The following is a 17,468-nucleotide window of genomic DNA, read 5'->3' as shown; positions in this document are numbered from 1 at the left end:
GAGCTTCTCATAGCGGACCCAGCAGAGTTCAGCGCCATTTTCCTGCCTGCAGCTCCAGTACAGGGAGAGCGATCCCTCCACGCAACTCCAGCTATCCTGTGCGGTACCAGGGGTTTGTAGAAGGGGAGGGAAGGCTGTGAAATGACTGTGTAGTCTATTAAGGTACACAGTTAGCGCCAGGTAATTGTATTATATCTAACTAGGTTAGAGCTGTGTGTGTGCTGGCTCCAAGCTCTGTGTTTCTCTGGAATTCTTGGGAGGGAAACTGTGTCTGACATTTTCCTGTGTGGGTGTTTTGTTTTCTCATATAGCCATATCTAGGGACTCTGTCTTATGCTGCAGAGGACCTTTCTTCTCCAGAGGAATCCATTCCATGTACACAGGAATGTAATGTCTTGTCTCGGATCCCTATTGTTGAGCCTGAGTGGTTGACCTCTATTAAGGGAATAATCTCTCAGATCTCTACTAGGATACTCATATTGAGATTGAAACTCAGGTTTTAAAGAAGTATATGGCAGTTTGGTCAGGTTCTATTCCTTCAAAATCCCCTAGCATATACCCACAGAAACGTGCACTTGCCCAGATTATGCAAGATGACATGGATACCGACTCTGACACGGCTGACGATGATGGGGATGTGCTAAGGGGGGCGGCATCCCTGGCTAAGGGGGTGCAGCTCATGATTGAGACATTACAGATATATTAAACATTTCTGCTTATTAAAAAACACCTAAGCAGGTTGAGTAGGGTTACTTCACAGATGAGACAGCCTCGCTAACCTTCCCTGCGTCTAAAGAATTAAATGCTTTATTTGAAAAATCCTGGGAAACACGGAGAAAAAATTTCAGATCCCCAAGAGGGTTCTGGTTGCTTTTCCCTTCCCTGAGGATAGAAAAAGATGGGAAAACCCATCCATAGTTGACGCCTCTGTTTCCAGATTGTCAAAAAAAAGTGGTTTTACCTGTCCCTGGATCTACTGCGTTAAAAGAACCGGCTGATCGTAAGGTTGACACTACACTCAAATCCGTATACACTGCTTCAAGAGTGGTTTTAAGGCCTACTATTGCCTGTACATGGATCTCAAAAGCTATAGTAAAGTGGTCAGGCATGTTACTAGAAGACTTAGATACAATGGATAGAAGTGACATTGAACTGTTTTTACGTAACATACAGGATTCTGCGGGGTTCATGGTGGAATCCATGAAGGACCTGGGTACGCTAAATGCACGGATATCTTCCATGTCGGTCTCAGCGTGCAGGGGATGCCAATGGTCGGCAGACACGGAATCCAGGAGAAGTGTGGAGAACCTACCATACACAGATCAGGCTCTGTTTGGGGAAGCGTTGGATGGTGGATTTCCACGGCAACCGTGGGTAAGTCGCTCTTTCTTCCCTCAGCTACACCTACGAAGAAGCCCGTGTCTTCATCCGCATCGCAGTCCTTTCGGACCGCTAAGACAAAAAAGTCCAAGTTCCCTACCACTTTCTTTAGAGGTGGTCGTGCAAAATCCAAAAAGCCTGCACCTGCAGGCTCCCAGGACCAAAAGCCTGCTTCTGGTTCCTCAAAACCCTCAGCATGACGGTGGACCGCACAGCCTGGAGGACGGTCTGGTGGGTGCGAGACTCAGACGTTTCAGCCACATCTGGGTGTCGTCCGGCCTGGACCCTTGGGTAGAGGATATTGTGTTCCAGGGGTACAGACTGGAGTTTCAAGAACTCCTGCCTCACGGATTCTTCAAATCAGGCTTGCCAGCGTTACTGACAGACAGGGCTGTCCTACAGGATGCCTTTCAAAAATTGGAAAAGGTCAGCAGTCATCGTTACAGTTCCACTGCATATGCAAAACAAGGGTTACTATTCGAACCTTTTTTGTGGTACTGAAACCGGATGGTTCGGTCAGACCGATTTTGAACTTGAAATCATTAAACCCTTATCTGAGGGAGTTCAAGTTCAAAATGGAGTTTCTGAGAGCGGTGATCTCTGGTCTAGAGGAGGGGCAGTTTCTGGTATCCCTGGATATCAAGGATGCGTACCTCCACATTCCGCTTTGGCTGCCACACCAGGCTTATCTCAGGTTTGTACTGTTAGACCGTCACTATCCGTTTCAGGCACTGCCATTCGGTCTCTCCACGGCACCGAGGGTGTTCACTAAATGATGGCGGAGAGGATGGTTCTCCGCAGACAGGGAGTGAACATAATTCCATATCTGGACGATCTACTGATAAAGACGTTGACCAGGAAGACCTTGTTGCAGTCCATTGCTCTCACGACTCGTCTGCTCAGGGAACATGGTTTGATCCTGAACCTTCAGAAGTCACTTTTGGAGCCGACAAGGAGATTCTTTCCTGGGAATGATCCTCGACACGGAAGTGTAGAGGGTGTTTCTACCGGAGGATAAAGCGTTGGTGATTCAATCAATGGTCCGGGATGTCCTGAAGCCAGCCCGGGTGTCTATTTGTCAGTGCATTCGCCTTCTGGGGAAGATGGTTGCCTCCTACGAGACTCTACAGTATGGAAGATTTCATGCTCGATCCTTCCAACTGGATCTCCTAGACAAGTGGTCAGGGTCTCAATTACATATGCACCTGAGGATATGTCTGTTGCCGGATGCAAGGATTTCACTCCTCTGGTGGCTGCAGATGTCTCACCTTCTGGAGGGCCTCAGGTTCGGGATTCAGGACTGGATACCTCTAACCACGGACGCAAGTCTCAGAGGTTGGGGCGCAGTCACTCAAGGGGAAACCTTCCAAGGAAGGGGGTCAAGTCTGGAATCCTGTCTTCCAATAAACATTCTGGAACTAAGAGCCGTGTACAACTGTTTTCTCCAAGCGGCACATCTTCTGCGAGATCGTGCCATTCAAGTAATCCTCATTGCTCCGGACTGGCTAAGAAGGGCTTGGTACGCAGATCTTTTGGATCTACTGCTGGAAAATCTGAGGCCTCTTCCTCTTCGGGAGGACCTTCTGTAACGGGCCGTTCGCTTATCAAGACTTACCGCGGCTACGTTTGACGGCATGGAGGTTGAACGCCAGATATTAGCTCGAAAGGGCATTCTGAACAAGGTTATGCCTACCCTGATACAGGCTAGGAAAGGAGTTACATCTAAACATAACCATCGCATTTGGAAAAAATATGTGTCTTGGTGTGAATCCAAGAAGTTTCCTATGGTGGAGTTTCAACTGGGACAGTTTCTCCTCTTCCTGCAAGCAGGTGTGGATATTGGCCTGCATTTGGGATCCGTAAAGGTCCAGATTTCGGCCTTATCCATTTTCTTCCAGAAATAACTGGCTTCACTCCCTGAGGTTCAGACTTTCTTGAAAGGGGTTCTGCACATCCAGTCTCCCTTTGTTCCGCCTACGACACCCTGGGATCTTAACGTGTTATTGTAGTTCCTCCAATCGTATTGGTTCGAGCCTCTACAGGAGTTTGAGGTCAAGTTTCTCACGTGGAAGGCTGTCACTTTGTTGGCCTTAGCTTCTGCTAGACATGTGTCGGAGTTGGGGGCTTTGTCTTGTTAAAGTCCCTACTTGATCTTCCATGAAGGTAGAGCTGAGCTCCGGACACGTCAGCAATTCCTTCCAAAGGTTTTGTCGGCTTTTCATATCAACCAACCTATTGTGGTGCAAGTTTCTACTGACTCCTCAATCCTGTCAAAGTTCTTGGATGTTGTAAGGGCTCTGAAAATTTATGTAAAAAGGACTGCTCGTCACAGAAAATCGGACTGTTTGTCCTGTATGATCCCAAGAAAATTGGGTGTCCTGCTTCCTAAGCAGACGATCTCTCGCTGGATCAGGTTCACTATCCAGCATACGTTTTCTATGGCAGGATTGCCGTGTCCAAAATCTGTTAAGGTCCACTCTACTTGTAAGGTGGGTTCTTCCTGAGCGGCTGCCTGTGGTGTCTCGGCTTTACAGCTTGGCCGAGCGGCTACTTGGCCGGGGTCAAACACGTTTGCAAAGTACTACAGATTCGATACTTTGGCCTCTGAGGACCTCAGGTTTGGTCAATCAGTTCTGCAGGAGCCTCCGCGCTCTCCCCCGTACTGAGAGCTTTGGTACATCCCCATGGTACTAATGTGGACCCCAGCATCCTCTAGTAGGTAAGAGAAAATAGGATTTTAATTACCTACCGGTAAATCCTTTTCTCGTAGTCCGTAGAGGATGCTGGGCACCTGCCCAGCGCTTCGTTATCCTGCAGTGGTTCCTTGGTCAGTACTGCTTTGTTCTTGGTTTAGTACTGCATTGTTATGTGATTCAGTAATGTTGTTCAGCTGTTGCTAAGTTTTTAAGCTAGTTAGCTTGGTTTGCGTTGTGTGAGCTGGTGTGAATCTCGCCACTATCTGTGTAAATTCCTTCTCTCGAAGTATGTCCGTTTCCTCGGGCACAGTTTCTAGACAGTCTGGTAGGAGGGGCATAGAGGGAGGAGCCAGCCCACACTTTTAAACTCTTAAAGTGCCAGTGGCTCCTAGTGGACCAGTCTATACCCCATGGTACTAATGTGGACCCCAGCATCCTCTACGGACTACGAGAAAAGGATTTACCGGTAAGCAATTCAAATCCTATTATTGCCCCCCCCCATTTGTTCTTGTACTTGAGATAATTTATCCCCTCAATTAATAATCGAGAACTTGGCCATATAATTGACAATACATATTAGTGTTGACCAGTGTAATCATAGGGTCTAGGGGCTTATGTTTCTTGGTGTGAAAAGATTAAGGACAATTATTTTGTTCACGGTAAAAAATGCAAATTTACCACGAATGTCAATACATGCCTATTCAGTTGTCTGCAAAAAATGGTTTTGCAGTAATTTCACAGCGAATTATAATTCACCAACTCTGGGCAGTTGATAAACTTGGGAAATTCCCTATTTCTCTTACGTCCTAGAGGATGCTGGGTACTCCGTAAGGACCATAGGGTATAGACTGCTCCGCAGGAGACATGGGCACTGTAAAGCTTTAGAATGGGTCTGCACTGGCTCCTCCCTCTATGCCCCTCCTCCAGACTTCAGTTAGTTCCTGTGCCCAGTGGAGACTGGATGCACTGCAGGGGAGCTCTCCTGAGTTTCTCTGAAAAAGCTTTTGTTAGGTTTATTATTTTCAGGGAGCACTGCTGGCAACAGGCTCCCTGCTTCGTGGGACAGAGGGGAGAGAAGCAGACCTACTTAAATGATAGGCTCTGCTTCTTAGGCTACTGGACACCGTTGGCTCCAGAGGGAGTCGGAACGCAGGTCTCACCCTCGCCGTTCGTCCCGGAGCCGCGCCGCCGTCCTCACAGAGCTGGAAGATAGAAGCCGGGTGAGTATAAGAAGAAAGAAGACTTCAAAGGCGGCAGAAGACTTCAGAACTTCATGAGGTAATGCGCAGTGGTAACGCTGCGCGCCATTGCTCCCAGCTCTCACACACAGGTGCCACAGTAAGGGTGCAGGGCTCAGGGGGGGCGCCCTGGGCAGCATAAATATACCTCAAATAAGACTGGCAGAGTATTTATATATACTGCGGAGGCTGTATAATTCCAAATTCCCCGCCAGTATAAAGATTTAGAGCGCGACCGAAGCCGTCCGTCGGGGGACGGAGCTTGATCCTCCAGCACCAACCAGCACCATTTTTCTCCTCAGCATGCTGCAGAGAAGCTGCCCCGGACTCTCCCCTGCTGTTTGCTAGTACAGAGGGCCAAAACGAGGGGGGGGGGGGGGGGCACATTATTTGGCGATAAGTTTGGTGTTTTACACACACACACACACACATATATATATATATATATATATATATACATACATATACATACATATACAAAAAGCGCTGACAGACTGGGATTTTTTGTCTCAGTGTACAGTGGAGCTGGGTGTGTGCTGGCATTCTCTCTCTATCCTAAGGGCCTTATTGTGGGTCAGTCCTCATAATATTAGGTATCCCAGTGTGTGTGGGGGTGTCAGTACGTGTGTGTCGACATGTCTGAGGTGGAAGGCTCATCTAGGGAGGAGGCAGAGCAGATGATTGTGGTGTCTCCGTCGGCGCCACCGACACCTGATTGGATGGATATGTGGAATGTTTAAAATGCTAATGTGACTTATTACACAAAAAGTAGGAAGTCAATCCATAGCTTGACTGTCACAGGGCCCTTCGGGGTCTCAGAAACGTCCCCTTTCCCAGGTAGTAGACACTGATACCGAAATGGATTCCGACTCCAGTGTCGACTATGATGATGCTAGGTTGCACCCAAGGGTGGCCAAGAGTATTAAATATATATTCTTGCAATAAAAGATGTTTTGCATATCACTGAGGACCCCTCTGTCTCTGACACGAGGGTCTGCATGTTAGGGAAAGAAACCTGAGGTAACTTTTCCCCCCATCCCACGAGCTGAACGCCCTATTTGAAATAGCTTGAGAAACTCCAGATAAGATACGGCAGATTCCCTAGAGAATTATTATGGCGTATCCTTTCCCCTCCCAGGACAGGTTACGGTGGGACTCCTCACCCACGGTGGACAGGGCTTTAACGCGCTTGTCAAAAAAGGTGGCGCTACCATCCCCTTATATGGCAGCCCTCAAGGATCCTGCTGATCGCAGACAGGAAACTACCAAACGGGTGCCCTACTAAGGCCGGCTGTAATGTCGGCATGGGTGGGTAGCGCATTTGCAGCGTGGGCAGATATCTTGTCATCTGACTTTGACACCCTAGATAAAGATGCCATTTTGTCGACTTTGGGTCACATTAAGACGCGACATTCTATATGGGAGAAGCTGCGAGAGATATTGGGCTGTTGGGTTCAAGAGCCAATGCCATGGCAATTTCTGCTAGACTGTCCCTGTGGACCCGCCAATGGACAGGTGATGCTGATTCAAAAATATGGAGACTTTGCCTTACAAAGGTGAAGTTTTATTTGGGGAGGGCCTCGTGGTTCTGGTTACCACAGCTACAGCGGGTAAATCTTCTTTTTTGCCTTATGTTCCCCAACAGCAAAAGAAAACACCTCAACCTTCAATCGCATAAGTTCAGAAAGGGTCGGGGCTCTTCCTTCCTCGCTAGAGGTAGAGGGAAAAGAGCGCCTGCTACGGCTAGTTCCCAGGAACAAAAGTTCTCCCCGTCCTCTACAAAATCCACTGCATGACGCTGGGGGTCCGCTGAGGGAGTCCGCGCCGGTGGGGGCACGTCTTCGACTCTTCAGCCAAGTCTGGGTTCAGTCGGACTTGGATCCTTGGACGGTAGAAATTGTGTCCCAGGGATACAAACTGGAATTCGAAGATGTGCCGCCTCCACCGATTTTTCAAATCTGCCTTGCCAGTTTCCTCCCCAGAGAGGGAATTAGTGGCAGCTGCTATACAGCAGCTGTATCATCAGCAAGTGATTATCAAGGTTCCCACTGCTGCAACAGGAGAAGGTTTTTTTTTCAAGCCTCTTTGTGGTCCCGAAACCAGATGGCTCGGTCAGACCCATTCTGACCGAGCCATCTAAAATCCCTGAACCTGTATCTGAAAAGGTTCAAATTCAAGAGGAAATCTCTCCGGGCAATGATTTCCAGCCTGGAAGTGGGGGATTTTATGGTGTCGCTAGACATAAAGGATACATACCTTCATGTTCCCATATATCCTCCTCATCAGGAGTACCTGAGATTCGCTGTACAGGATTGTCATTACCAATTTCAGACGTTGCCGTTCGGGCTTTCCACGGCCCCGAGGATTTTCACCAAGGTAATGGCGGAAAGGATGGTGCTCCTGCGCAAGCAAGGGTCACAATTATCCCGTACTTGGACGATCTCCTGATAAAGGCGAGTTCAAGAAGAAGTAAAAAATTGTTACAAAGCGTATCTCTCTCCCTGAGAATACTACAACAGGGCTAGATCCTAAATCTGCCAAAGTCACAGTTGTTTCCAACAACTCGACTGTCGTTTTTGGGCATGATTCTGGACATAGAAAACAAAGGGTCTTTCTCCCAGAGGAAAAAGCTCAAGTACTCCAGAACATGATCAGAAACCTGTTAAAGCCAAAAATAGTGTGTCTGCATCAATGCACTCGGGTATTCGGAAAGATGGTGACGGCCTACGAGGCCATTCCATTCGGCAGGTTCCATGCAAGGACTTTTCAGTGGGACCTTCTGGACAAGGGGTCAGGGTCCCACCTGCACATGCATCGGAAGATTACCCTGTCCCCCTGGGTCAGGGTCTATCTCCTGTGGTGGCTCCAGAGTACTCACCTTCTAGAGGGTCGCAGATTCAGCATTCAAGATTGGGTTCTTGTGACCACGGACGCGAGCCTCCGAGGATGGGGAGCAGTCACACAGGGAAACCGTTTTCAGAGAATATGGTCAAGCCAAGAGGCTTGTCTACACATAAATGTGCTGGAATTGAGGGCCATTTACAACGGCCTCAAACAGGCGGAGAATCTTCTTCGCAAACCTACCTGTTCTGATACAGTCAGACAACGTCACAGCCGTGACGCATGTAAACCGCCAAGGCAGGACAGGGAGCTGAGCAGCAATGGCAGAAGCCACCAGGATTCTTCGCAGGGCGGAAAATCATGTAAGCGCTCTTACAGCGGTCTTCATTCCAGGAGTGGACAACTGGAAAGCAGACTTCCTCAGCAGACACGATCTCCATCCAGGAGAGTGGGGACTTCATCAGGAAGTCTTTGCAGAGGTGACAAGTCGTTGGGGACTTCCTCAAATAGACATGATGGCTTCACTCCTCAACAGGAAGATTCGGACGTATTGTTCCAGGTCGAGGGACCCTCAGGCAGCGGCGGGGGACGCCCTGGTGACGCCGTGGGTGTTTCAGTCGGTCTATGTGTTCCCTCCACTTCATCTCGTCTTAAAATATTGAGAATCATTAGACGAACAGGAGTGCAGACAATACTCATTGTTCCAGATTGGCCTCGAAGGGCCTAGTTTGCAGATCTTCAGGGACGACTCTCAGAAGATCCGTGGCCCCTTCCTCTCAGGGAGGACCTGCTTCTACAGGGGCCCTGCGTGTTCCAAGACTTACCGCGGTTACGTTTGACGGCATGGCGGTTGAACACCAAATCCTAGCTAAAAAGGGTGTTCCAGAGGAGGTCATCCCTACTCTTATTAAAGCTAAAAAAGATGTTACGGCGAAACACTATCACCGTATCTGGAGAAAATATGTGTCTCGGTGTGAATCCAAGGATGCTCCTACTGAGGGTTTCCAACGGACGTTTTCTCCATTTTCTACAGTCAGGTGTGGATATGGGCCTGAAGTTAGGATCCATTAAAGTGCAGTTTTCTGCCTTATCCATATTCTTTCAGAAGGAATTGGCTTCTCTCCCAGAAGTCCAGACTTTTGTAGAAGGAGTGTTGCACATCCAACCTCCTTTTGTGCCCCCAGTGGCACCATGGGACCTTAACCTGGCGTTACGGTTCCTTGAGTCACACTGGTTTGAACCGCTTCAAACAGTTGAATTGAAGTTTCTCACTTGGAAAGTGCTCATGCTATTGGCCTTGGCATCTGCGAGGCGGGTGTCCGAATTGACGGCCTTGTCTTACAAGAGCCTCTATCTGATTTTCCATGCGGATCTAGCGGAGTTGAGAACTCGTCCTCAATTTCTGCCTAAAGTGGTTTCGTCATTTCATATGAACCAACCTTTTGTGGTGCCTGTGGCTACGGGGGCCATGGAGAATTCCAAGTCCCTTGATGTAGTCAGGGCCTTAAAGATTTATTTAGCCAGAACGGCTAGGGTTAGGAAAACAGAGGCACTGTTTGTCCTGTATGCAGCAAACAAGGTTGGCACTCCTGCATCTAAGCAGACTATTGCTCGCTGGATCTGTAACACGATTCAGCAGGCTCATTCTACGGCTGGATTGCCGGTACCAAATTCAGTAAAGGCCCATTCCACTAGGAAGGTGGGCTCTTCTTAGGCGGCTGTCCGAGGCGTCTCGGCATTACAGCTTTGCCGAGCAGCTACTTGGTCGGGGTCAAACACTTTTGCTGAGTTCTACAAGTTTGATACCCTGGCTGATGAGGACCTCGTGTTTGCTCAGTCAGTGCTGCAGAGTCATCCGCACTCTCCCTCCCGTTCTGGAGCTTTGGTATAAACCCCATGGTCCTTACGGAGTCCCCAGCATCCTCTAGGACGTAAGAGAAAATACGATTTTAAACCTACCGGTAAATCTTTTTCTCCTAGTCCGTAGAGGATGCTGGGCGCCCGTCCCAGTGCGGACAATTTCTGCAAGACTAGTATATAGTTATTGCATATTTAAGGGTTAAGTTACAGTTGAGATCGGCCTACGGCTGATGCTGTTTTGTTCATGCTGTTAACTGGTTATTGTATACCATGTTCTACAGTGTGTATGGTGTGGGCTGGTGTGTATCTCGCCCTTAGATAACAAAATCCTTTTCATCGTACTGTCAGTCTCCTCTGGGCACAGTCCTAACTGAGGTCTGGAGGAGGGGCATAGAGGGAGGAGCCAGTGCACACCCATTCTAAAGCTTTACAGTGCCCATGTCTCCTGCGGACCCCATGGTCTTTACGGAGTCCCCAGCATCCTCTACGGACTAGGAGAAAAAGATTTACCAGTAGGTTTAAAATCTTATTTTCTCTTGCGTCCTAGAGGATGCTGGGGTCCACATTAGTACCATGGGTATAGACTGGTCCACTGGGAGCCACTGGTACTTTAAGAGTTTAACAGTGTGGGCTGGCTCCTCCCTCTATGCTCTTCCTACCAGTTTTTAGAAAAAATGCATGGAGGAGCCGGTCACAGCTAGGGGAGCTCCATAGGAGTTTTTCTAGTTTTGTTGTATTTATTAGCGTTAGGCACAGAGAGGCTGCTGGCAACAGTCTCCCTGCGTCGTGGGACTTATGGGGGGAAGTAGTGTCCAACCATGAGAGGTTAATGGCCACTATCTCCACTGACGGACTAGGAGAAAAAGATTTACCGGTAGGTTTAAAATCTTATTTTTAAGTTAAAAATGTGGGGATTTTTGGTTCTAAACCCCTGGGACACCCCCCTGAATGACAAATTAGGCACTTAGAAGTTCTTAATTATTTTTAAGTGGCCTATGACGTAATCTTTCAGGCAAAAAGTGCAAAATGATGGATATTGGGGTCCAAGGTATGGGACAGGTATATTGGGGTGCTTTATGAGTGGGACAAAAAAAAAATCAGACGTGCAGGTGGGAGTAATCGGTGCGATTCGATTTTTTTTTTTTAAGTCCACTAAAATGACCCAAATATATACTTATAACCAAATTTAATGAGCACTTATTTTGCTGAGAAAAAATTGCTTTCGGTCATATATACATTTTGCTTTTAAAATGTGAATATAACAGCCATTTGACCCAATTTAAGTACCATAAATACTTTTCTTATAACCAATACTAAACTTCTGTGCTGATATCTAATGATAGTGTAGATTTTTTTTTTTTTTTTTTTTTTTTTTTTGGGGGGGGGGGGGGGGTACAGGCACATTTATTCACTTTTCACTTCCGGCACCAATTTTCGCGGTAATCCTGTTCGCGATTTTCTTTTTAAATTGAATACGCATATCGCAGGAGCGGTAATTTTGCTGTAAAAAAATAAAATACACAAAAGATGTCAATTGCAGTAAATTACCGCGATTTTGCCGCTAATTGAATTAACTCCTAAGGGGTGTATTCAATTCCTGTCGGATCCTTTCCAATGGAAAGGATCCGGCATGTGAGTATTCAATGCCCGGCCAAACCAGACAGGTTTAGCCCGTTCCCGTCAATGCCAATCCGACTTTTTTTTATAGTCTGATTGACATTGTCGGAAACGGGGCTTAAACCCTGCCGGGTTTGGCCGTGCTACCAACAATACACGTGGATCCTGCTTTCTTTCGGATATGTCTGTTTTCCCGACCTTGTCAGAAAAAAAACAAGGGGCATTGAATAGGTCCCTTCCGACCTAAACCTGTCAGAAACTGCCGTCTTTCTGACAAGACGGCAGTTTCCGACAAGAATTGAATACCCCCTTAAGTATCTAAACACTGCTTTTCATTCTGCCCAGTTACTGCAGGATGTTTGGGTTAGTAATGAGTTTCTTGAATGTTTAGATCTCTGCTTTCTTTTTGCAGGGTTTGTAGTTGAAAACATTTCCACAGTGTGTAATGCATTTGCAACGACAATATAGTCCTCCAATATTGCCTTGTGACCTAATTATTATATTAAATGCTTTAAAAACATTCCCATAACTTGTCGAACTATAGACTCTTTTATATTGCTGCTTTAGGATAATTCTATGCATACACGTGACATACATTGAGTAAAAGGTCTATTTTTAGATTTAAGTGTAAATGGTTAAGTGAATATGAAAATGACCCCCTTCCATCTCATTCCTTGCAGGCTGTTCAGTTTAAAACACTTCTGAACATGTTTAATAACATGGCTTTCTTGTGTTTGTTTTTTTACAGAGTCGCCTGGAAAAAATATGCAAAAAAATCTAGTCGCCTTATATATTTTTGTTTTATGATTGGTACTGTTTTGTGTACCTTTATTTTGTAAATACTTGTATTCCCTGTTTATTATTTTGTGACTACCAGACTGCCAAGTAGAGGTGTAACAAATAAAGAGGTCTGTAACAAATGCGTTTTTCTCTTAATTGATGTTTCCTACTTCATGCCAGACAGTGCATCCCATGGGTGTTTCATAATCAAAGTCCCTTGAGTACATCTCGTGCCAGAATTTTATCAAGATGACATTTGCTACAGTATATAATAACATTTGTCCCACATGCTCTTCCAAAGTGATAATGTCGATATTATCTTAAACCATAAAGCTATACCTCTAGATACACTTTTACCTGAATACACGCGCTACGCACTTTGTACGCTATTTGCGTACAGAGTCCCGTACGTGGTACGTACTTGGCGTACACACGCCGCGCTGAGTGTACAGAGTACGCACAGCGCGCGCACACACAATTGATAACCTTTAAACCTTATTAGTAATACAATGTAATAATATGGTTACACTTTAAACCTTTATGCAACAAAGCACCGCAATGATGTTATACCTTAAACCTTAAGTAGCGCTGACGGTATAAAGTACCCGCAGTGCATACACCTTATCAATACTTATAAACCTTATACAGTTAAAATACGCTTTAAACCCTAGCAGGGAAATGAGAGGACAACACCGATTTGTAGTTGAAACCACAGGGTTCTAAGGCCACCGTGGATTATTTAAAAAGGTAAAACAGTACAAATCATACACTACAGGCTAACCAGATAAATCTAAACCGAATAATGGCTACAGTCAATGTACATACGTGTGAATAATCGCGTGCGCTTCCCGGTCCCGGTCCTCCGCTAATCAGGTTGAAAGCGTTAAGAGTTTGTGATAGTGACCTGGCCTGCAGCTCGCTCTTTATTCAGTAGATCAAAACATAATACAATAGACACTGTGTGCTCTTCTTCCATTGGTTCGGGGGTAGGACATATCCTGTGCATCGGGGACCATTGGTCAGTTCAAGAAGTGGGCGATGGCTAGGACTTGATGTGGTTTCTGTTGTTTACATCTGAGTTCCCGCCCCATGATCAGTTAAACCCATCACATTAATCATAAATCTGGTATTAATAACTTAATGAGGTAATATTTAATAATGTTCTTATTCCCACCAGATTAATGTTTACGTGTCTCTGAACAATATGATCCCACACATGATATGATTACCTATTTCAATCTTCAAGATATACATATATCCACATATTCATATATATATATAAATATATATATATATATATATATATATATATATATATACACACACGTACACACATACTCCTGCTATTACAATTTGTTTATTATATATATATATATATATAAAACACCTACATTTCCATGGGTTTTCGACTAGGAATGTTAATATCTTAAAATTTCTATCTGTCTGGTCTTGTTGTGGTTAGCTATTGTTTCTGATTTTCTAAACAGAATCTGTTCCTGGGTATTGTCACTTCGTTTGTTTTTACTTTCAGGTGAGACAATGACAATTCAGTACTCATTGTTTTAAATAGAAACTTGGCTATTTTAGTAAACAAAGGTGTATGCCTTCTTTATAGAATTTCAAAGCTTAGTGTAAATAAGGCCATTGTATTTTAGTCTCTGGGAGTTTTAATTTATGTGTGACTGATTTTCCTGCTATTTAGAAGGGCCAAGCAGACAGTGTGGGATTTTTACAATATATATATTTATTAGATTTATGATATGTCTTTGTGGCTTTTCCATGAGAGTACAAACTCCACTGTAATTACTCATACCACGCTCAAGCCGCGCAGGACCGTGGGTGCGACCACACGCAATTTGCGAATATGTGCACGCATGGCGGAACAAGTGCATGCGCAGCGGGCATGTGTGTGTGTGTGGTTTGTACGTGATGTGTGTACTGGAATATTTTTCGACTTTGACAGTCTACCCTTTGGCAGTCAACAATAACTGCCACTATCTAATCACTTTACAGAAAAATATCAATACAATATCTACAGAAGTTTGGGTAATCGGGAGAGAGGGGTAGGTAGGAAATGTATGACCTAGTGGGATAGTAAAAAGCATGTATGTATGAATCCATGTCTGAGGGGCATGTATCATCGTGCCGTATATGTTCTAGATAAGCTTCGAGGTATTGCGAAGTATACATTAAATCCTTCTTATCCCGTATTAAGGGTCTGTAAGTGGGCCAACAAACACTACCGAGCTCTTTTCAGCTTCTTGTTCCAACAAATGGGGTACACATTTAGTTGATGATACATGGAGGGGGAACATATGTGAATGCTAATATGTGGATATCACCTGTCGACTATGTGTGTCACTACTTGAAGGTTGTAGAGATGAAGATTAGAAACATATCAAAAATACATTCACATAATATTTGCGTAATCATTCTTGGGTGTTGATTGAAGTCTTCTCCCGGATGGGTGTATTTTTGCTGAAACACAGGAAAAACAGGTGAAAGAAACGGGCCGTGGAATTCTTTTGCAATCTTTATCACAACATCGTTTCTATAGATGGATCATAAATTAAATCTGCTGCTGTAGCAATGCCCCTGCTCCTTAAACTCATCACTTTTGTACTGCGCTTGCGCCGCGTTAAAATTCGAACACATCTAAATATCAAGCCAATAATTATGACGACTCCCAGGATACAAAGGAGAAACTTTCCCCCACACAACATTTTGAGCCCATTCTCCTAAACCTGAGAACCAATTGCGTGGGTTCAACCATGAGACCCAGCCGGTCAGTTCATTACTCTTTTTTGATCAATGATCTCAGTTGGGTCGTCAGTGCTGTTTGTAATATACGTGCAGCACTTCACACCATATTGAGTTGCCAATGTGACACAGTACCCTCCCGTCACGGCTGTGATATAATTGAGGACCATCCTGTGCTGGATCAGTTCCGTTTTGTAAGCTTGCAACTCCCTTCCCGTATACCTGAAGGTGTCGTCATACATCTCAGTGATATTATCTATCAGATTCGCTAGCGCATGAATATACCTATAATTTATAATTCCTCTGGCAGTACGGGTGATATCTAATGCGAGAAGGAATTGAATCCCAGTGGATTCGTGGATCAAATCAGAGGCTACGTGCTCTGTCCTATCTATAATGTGTCTCTTAACGATGTGTTCATAATGAGTATGAGTATAATGAGCTTGAGCACTGCGGTGAACGTCTTTCATCTTATCATGGGTTATGGTCATAACCTCTGGCAACACTCTTCCGATGTAACACAATCCCTCTGAGTTTGGGGCAAGCCACTTTATAAGCCTTCCTCCCACATATGAAATAAGCATCATCGGGGAGAACATATGGGACAGAATATGACATTACCATATTGCAAACTTTCCAAGTGAAAAATCCTATCCCTATCTCTCTCATCTGTTCAGTACACGTATCGGGCTGTATGATATGCGCACAATACCCTGGTGATACTTCTCCAACCCGCATGGTCTTACATCCTTGAGTATACCTGTACCGAAAATACCTTCCACTGTTGGCTATTTGGCATATAAGTTCAGAGTCTATGGGTATCCTATCAGCTCTGTGAAAATGCCATGGTTTGGTTATTCCATGTCACCTCCCAATTTCCCGGCTTTCGGGAATTGGAAATGTTAAAACACACTAAGGATCTATCCATTGGTGGAAATGTTAAAACACACTAAGGATCTATCCATTGGTGGAGCTTCAAACTAGGGGGCCTAGAAATATTAAATTTCTTGTCCACCGGTCTCCCACCCCGTAATTCGAGTACCTCATCTATTGCTAAAGGGTACGGTACTAGTTTTGACTTGCTCTGACCTTGAGGTACTTGTGAGCACACCCAACATTCTGTTTGGTTTAAAACCTTACCCACTAGTGAGTGATAATCACTCAATGGATGACGGTCCATGTTGATATTAAGGCTGGACTGACATCTCTGGATGCACCCGTCCTCAACTATGTTTTCACAATTTCTACAAATGCAATTTTCCTCAGCCAATAACCCTTCACAGTGCCTCCTAATTCCCTGACTACCAGATTGTTTTCTCTGACGTCCTAAGTGGATGCTGGGACTCCGTAAGGACCATGGGGAATAGCGGCTCCGCAGGAGACTGGGCACAACTAAAAGAAAGCTTTTGGTCTAACTGGTGTGCACTGGCTTTTCCCACTATGACCCTCCTCCAGACTTCAGTTAGAATCTTGTGCCCGGCTGAGCTGGATGCACACTAGGGGCTCTCCTGAGCTCCTAGAAAGAAAGTATATTTTAGGTTTTTTATTTTACAGTGAGATCTGCTGGCAACAGACTCACTGCAGCGAGGGACTAAGGGGAGAAGAAGCGAACCTACCTGCTTGCAGCTAGCTTGGGCTTCTTAGGCTACTGGACACCATTAGCTCCAGAGGGATCGAACACAGGACCCGACCTCGATCGTTCGGTCCCGGAGCCGCGCCGCCGTCCCCCTTACAGAGCCAGAAGCAAGAAGTGGTCCGGAAAATCGGCGGCAGAAGACCTCTGTCTTCAACAAGGTAGCGCACAGCACTGCAGCTGTGCGCCATTGATCCTCATGCACACCTCACACTCCGGTCACTGATGGGTGCAGGGCGCCTGGGGGGGGGCGCCCTGAGCAGCAATATAAACACCTTGGCTGGCAAATCATCACAATATATAGTCCCAGAGGCTATATATGTGATAAATTACCCCTGCCAGAATTCCTCAAAAAAGCGGGAGAAGTCCGTCGAAAAAGGGGCGGGGCTAACTCCCTCGGCACACTGGCGCCATTTTTCCCTCACAGCTCCACTGGAAGGATCGCTCCCAGGCTCTCCCCTGCACTGTCAAGCTACAAAGGGTAAAAAAGAGAGGGGGGGCACTAAATTTAGGCGCAGTATAACTTATATAGCAGCTATAAGGGGAAATAATTCAGTTAATCCCTGTATTATTATAGCGCTCTGGTGTGTGCTGGCATACTCTCTCTTTCTGTCTCCCCAAAGGGCTTTGTGGGGTCCTGTCCTCTGTCAGAGCATTCCCTGT

At 45.7% G+C, this 17,468-nt stretch overlaps 1 protein-coding gene across 4 annotated transcripts in view; it reads left to right on the top strand.

Annotated features, from left to right (window-relative positions):
* The window catches only part of CDCA8 (cell division cycle associated 8), a 151,883-nt gene extending 139,331 nt beyond the window's left edge, over positions 1–12,552 (top strand). For all 4 annotated transcript variants that reach the window (XM_063954341.1, XM_063954343.1, XM_063954342.1 and 1 more), the window contains one exon: positions 12,381–12,552. In XM_063954341.1, the coding sequence (XP_063810411.1) occupies positions 12,381–12,413 (33 nt within the window). In that variant the 3' untranslated portion in view covers positions 12,414–12,552. The remainder of the gene's footprint in view (positions 1–12,380) is intronic.
* The last annotated feature ends 4,916 nt before the right edge of the window (positions 12,553–17,468 follow it).

Source organism: Pseudophryne corroboree, chromosome 2 (genome assembly GCF_028390025.1).
Source record: "Pseudophryne corroboree isolate aPseCor3 chromosome 2, aPseCor3.hap2, whole genome shotgun sequence".
Classification (NCBI taxonomy): domain Eukaryota; kingdom Metazoa; phylum Chordata; class Amphibia; order Anura; family Myobatrachidae; genus Pseudophryne; species Pseudophryne corroboree.
This window is presented reverse-complemented; position numbering and strand designations above follow the sequence as displayed.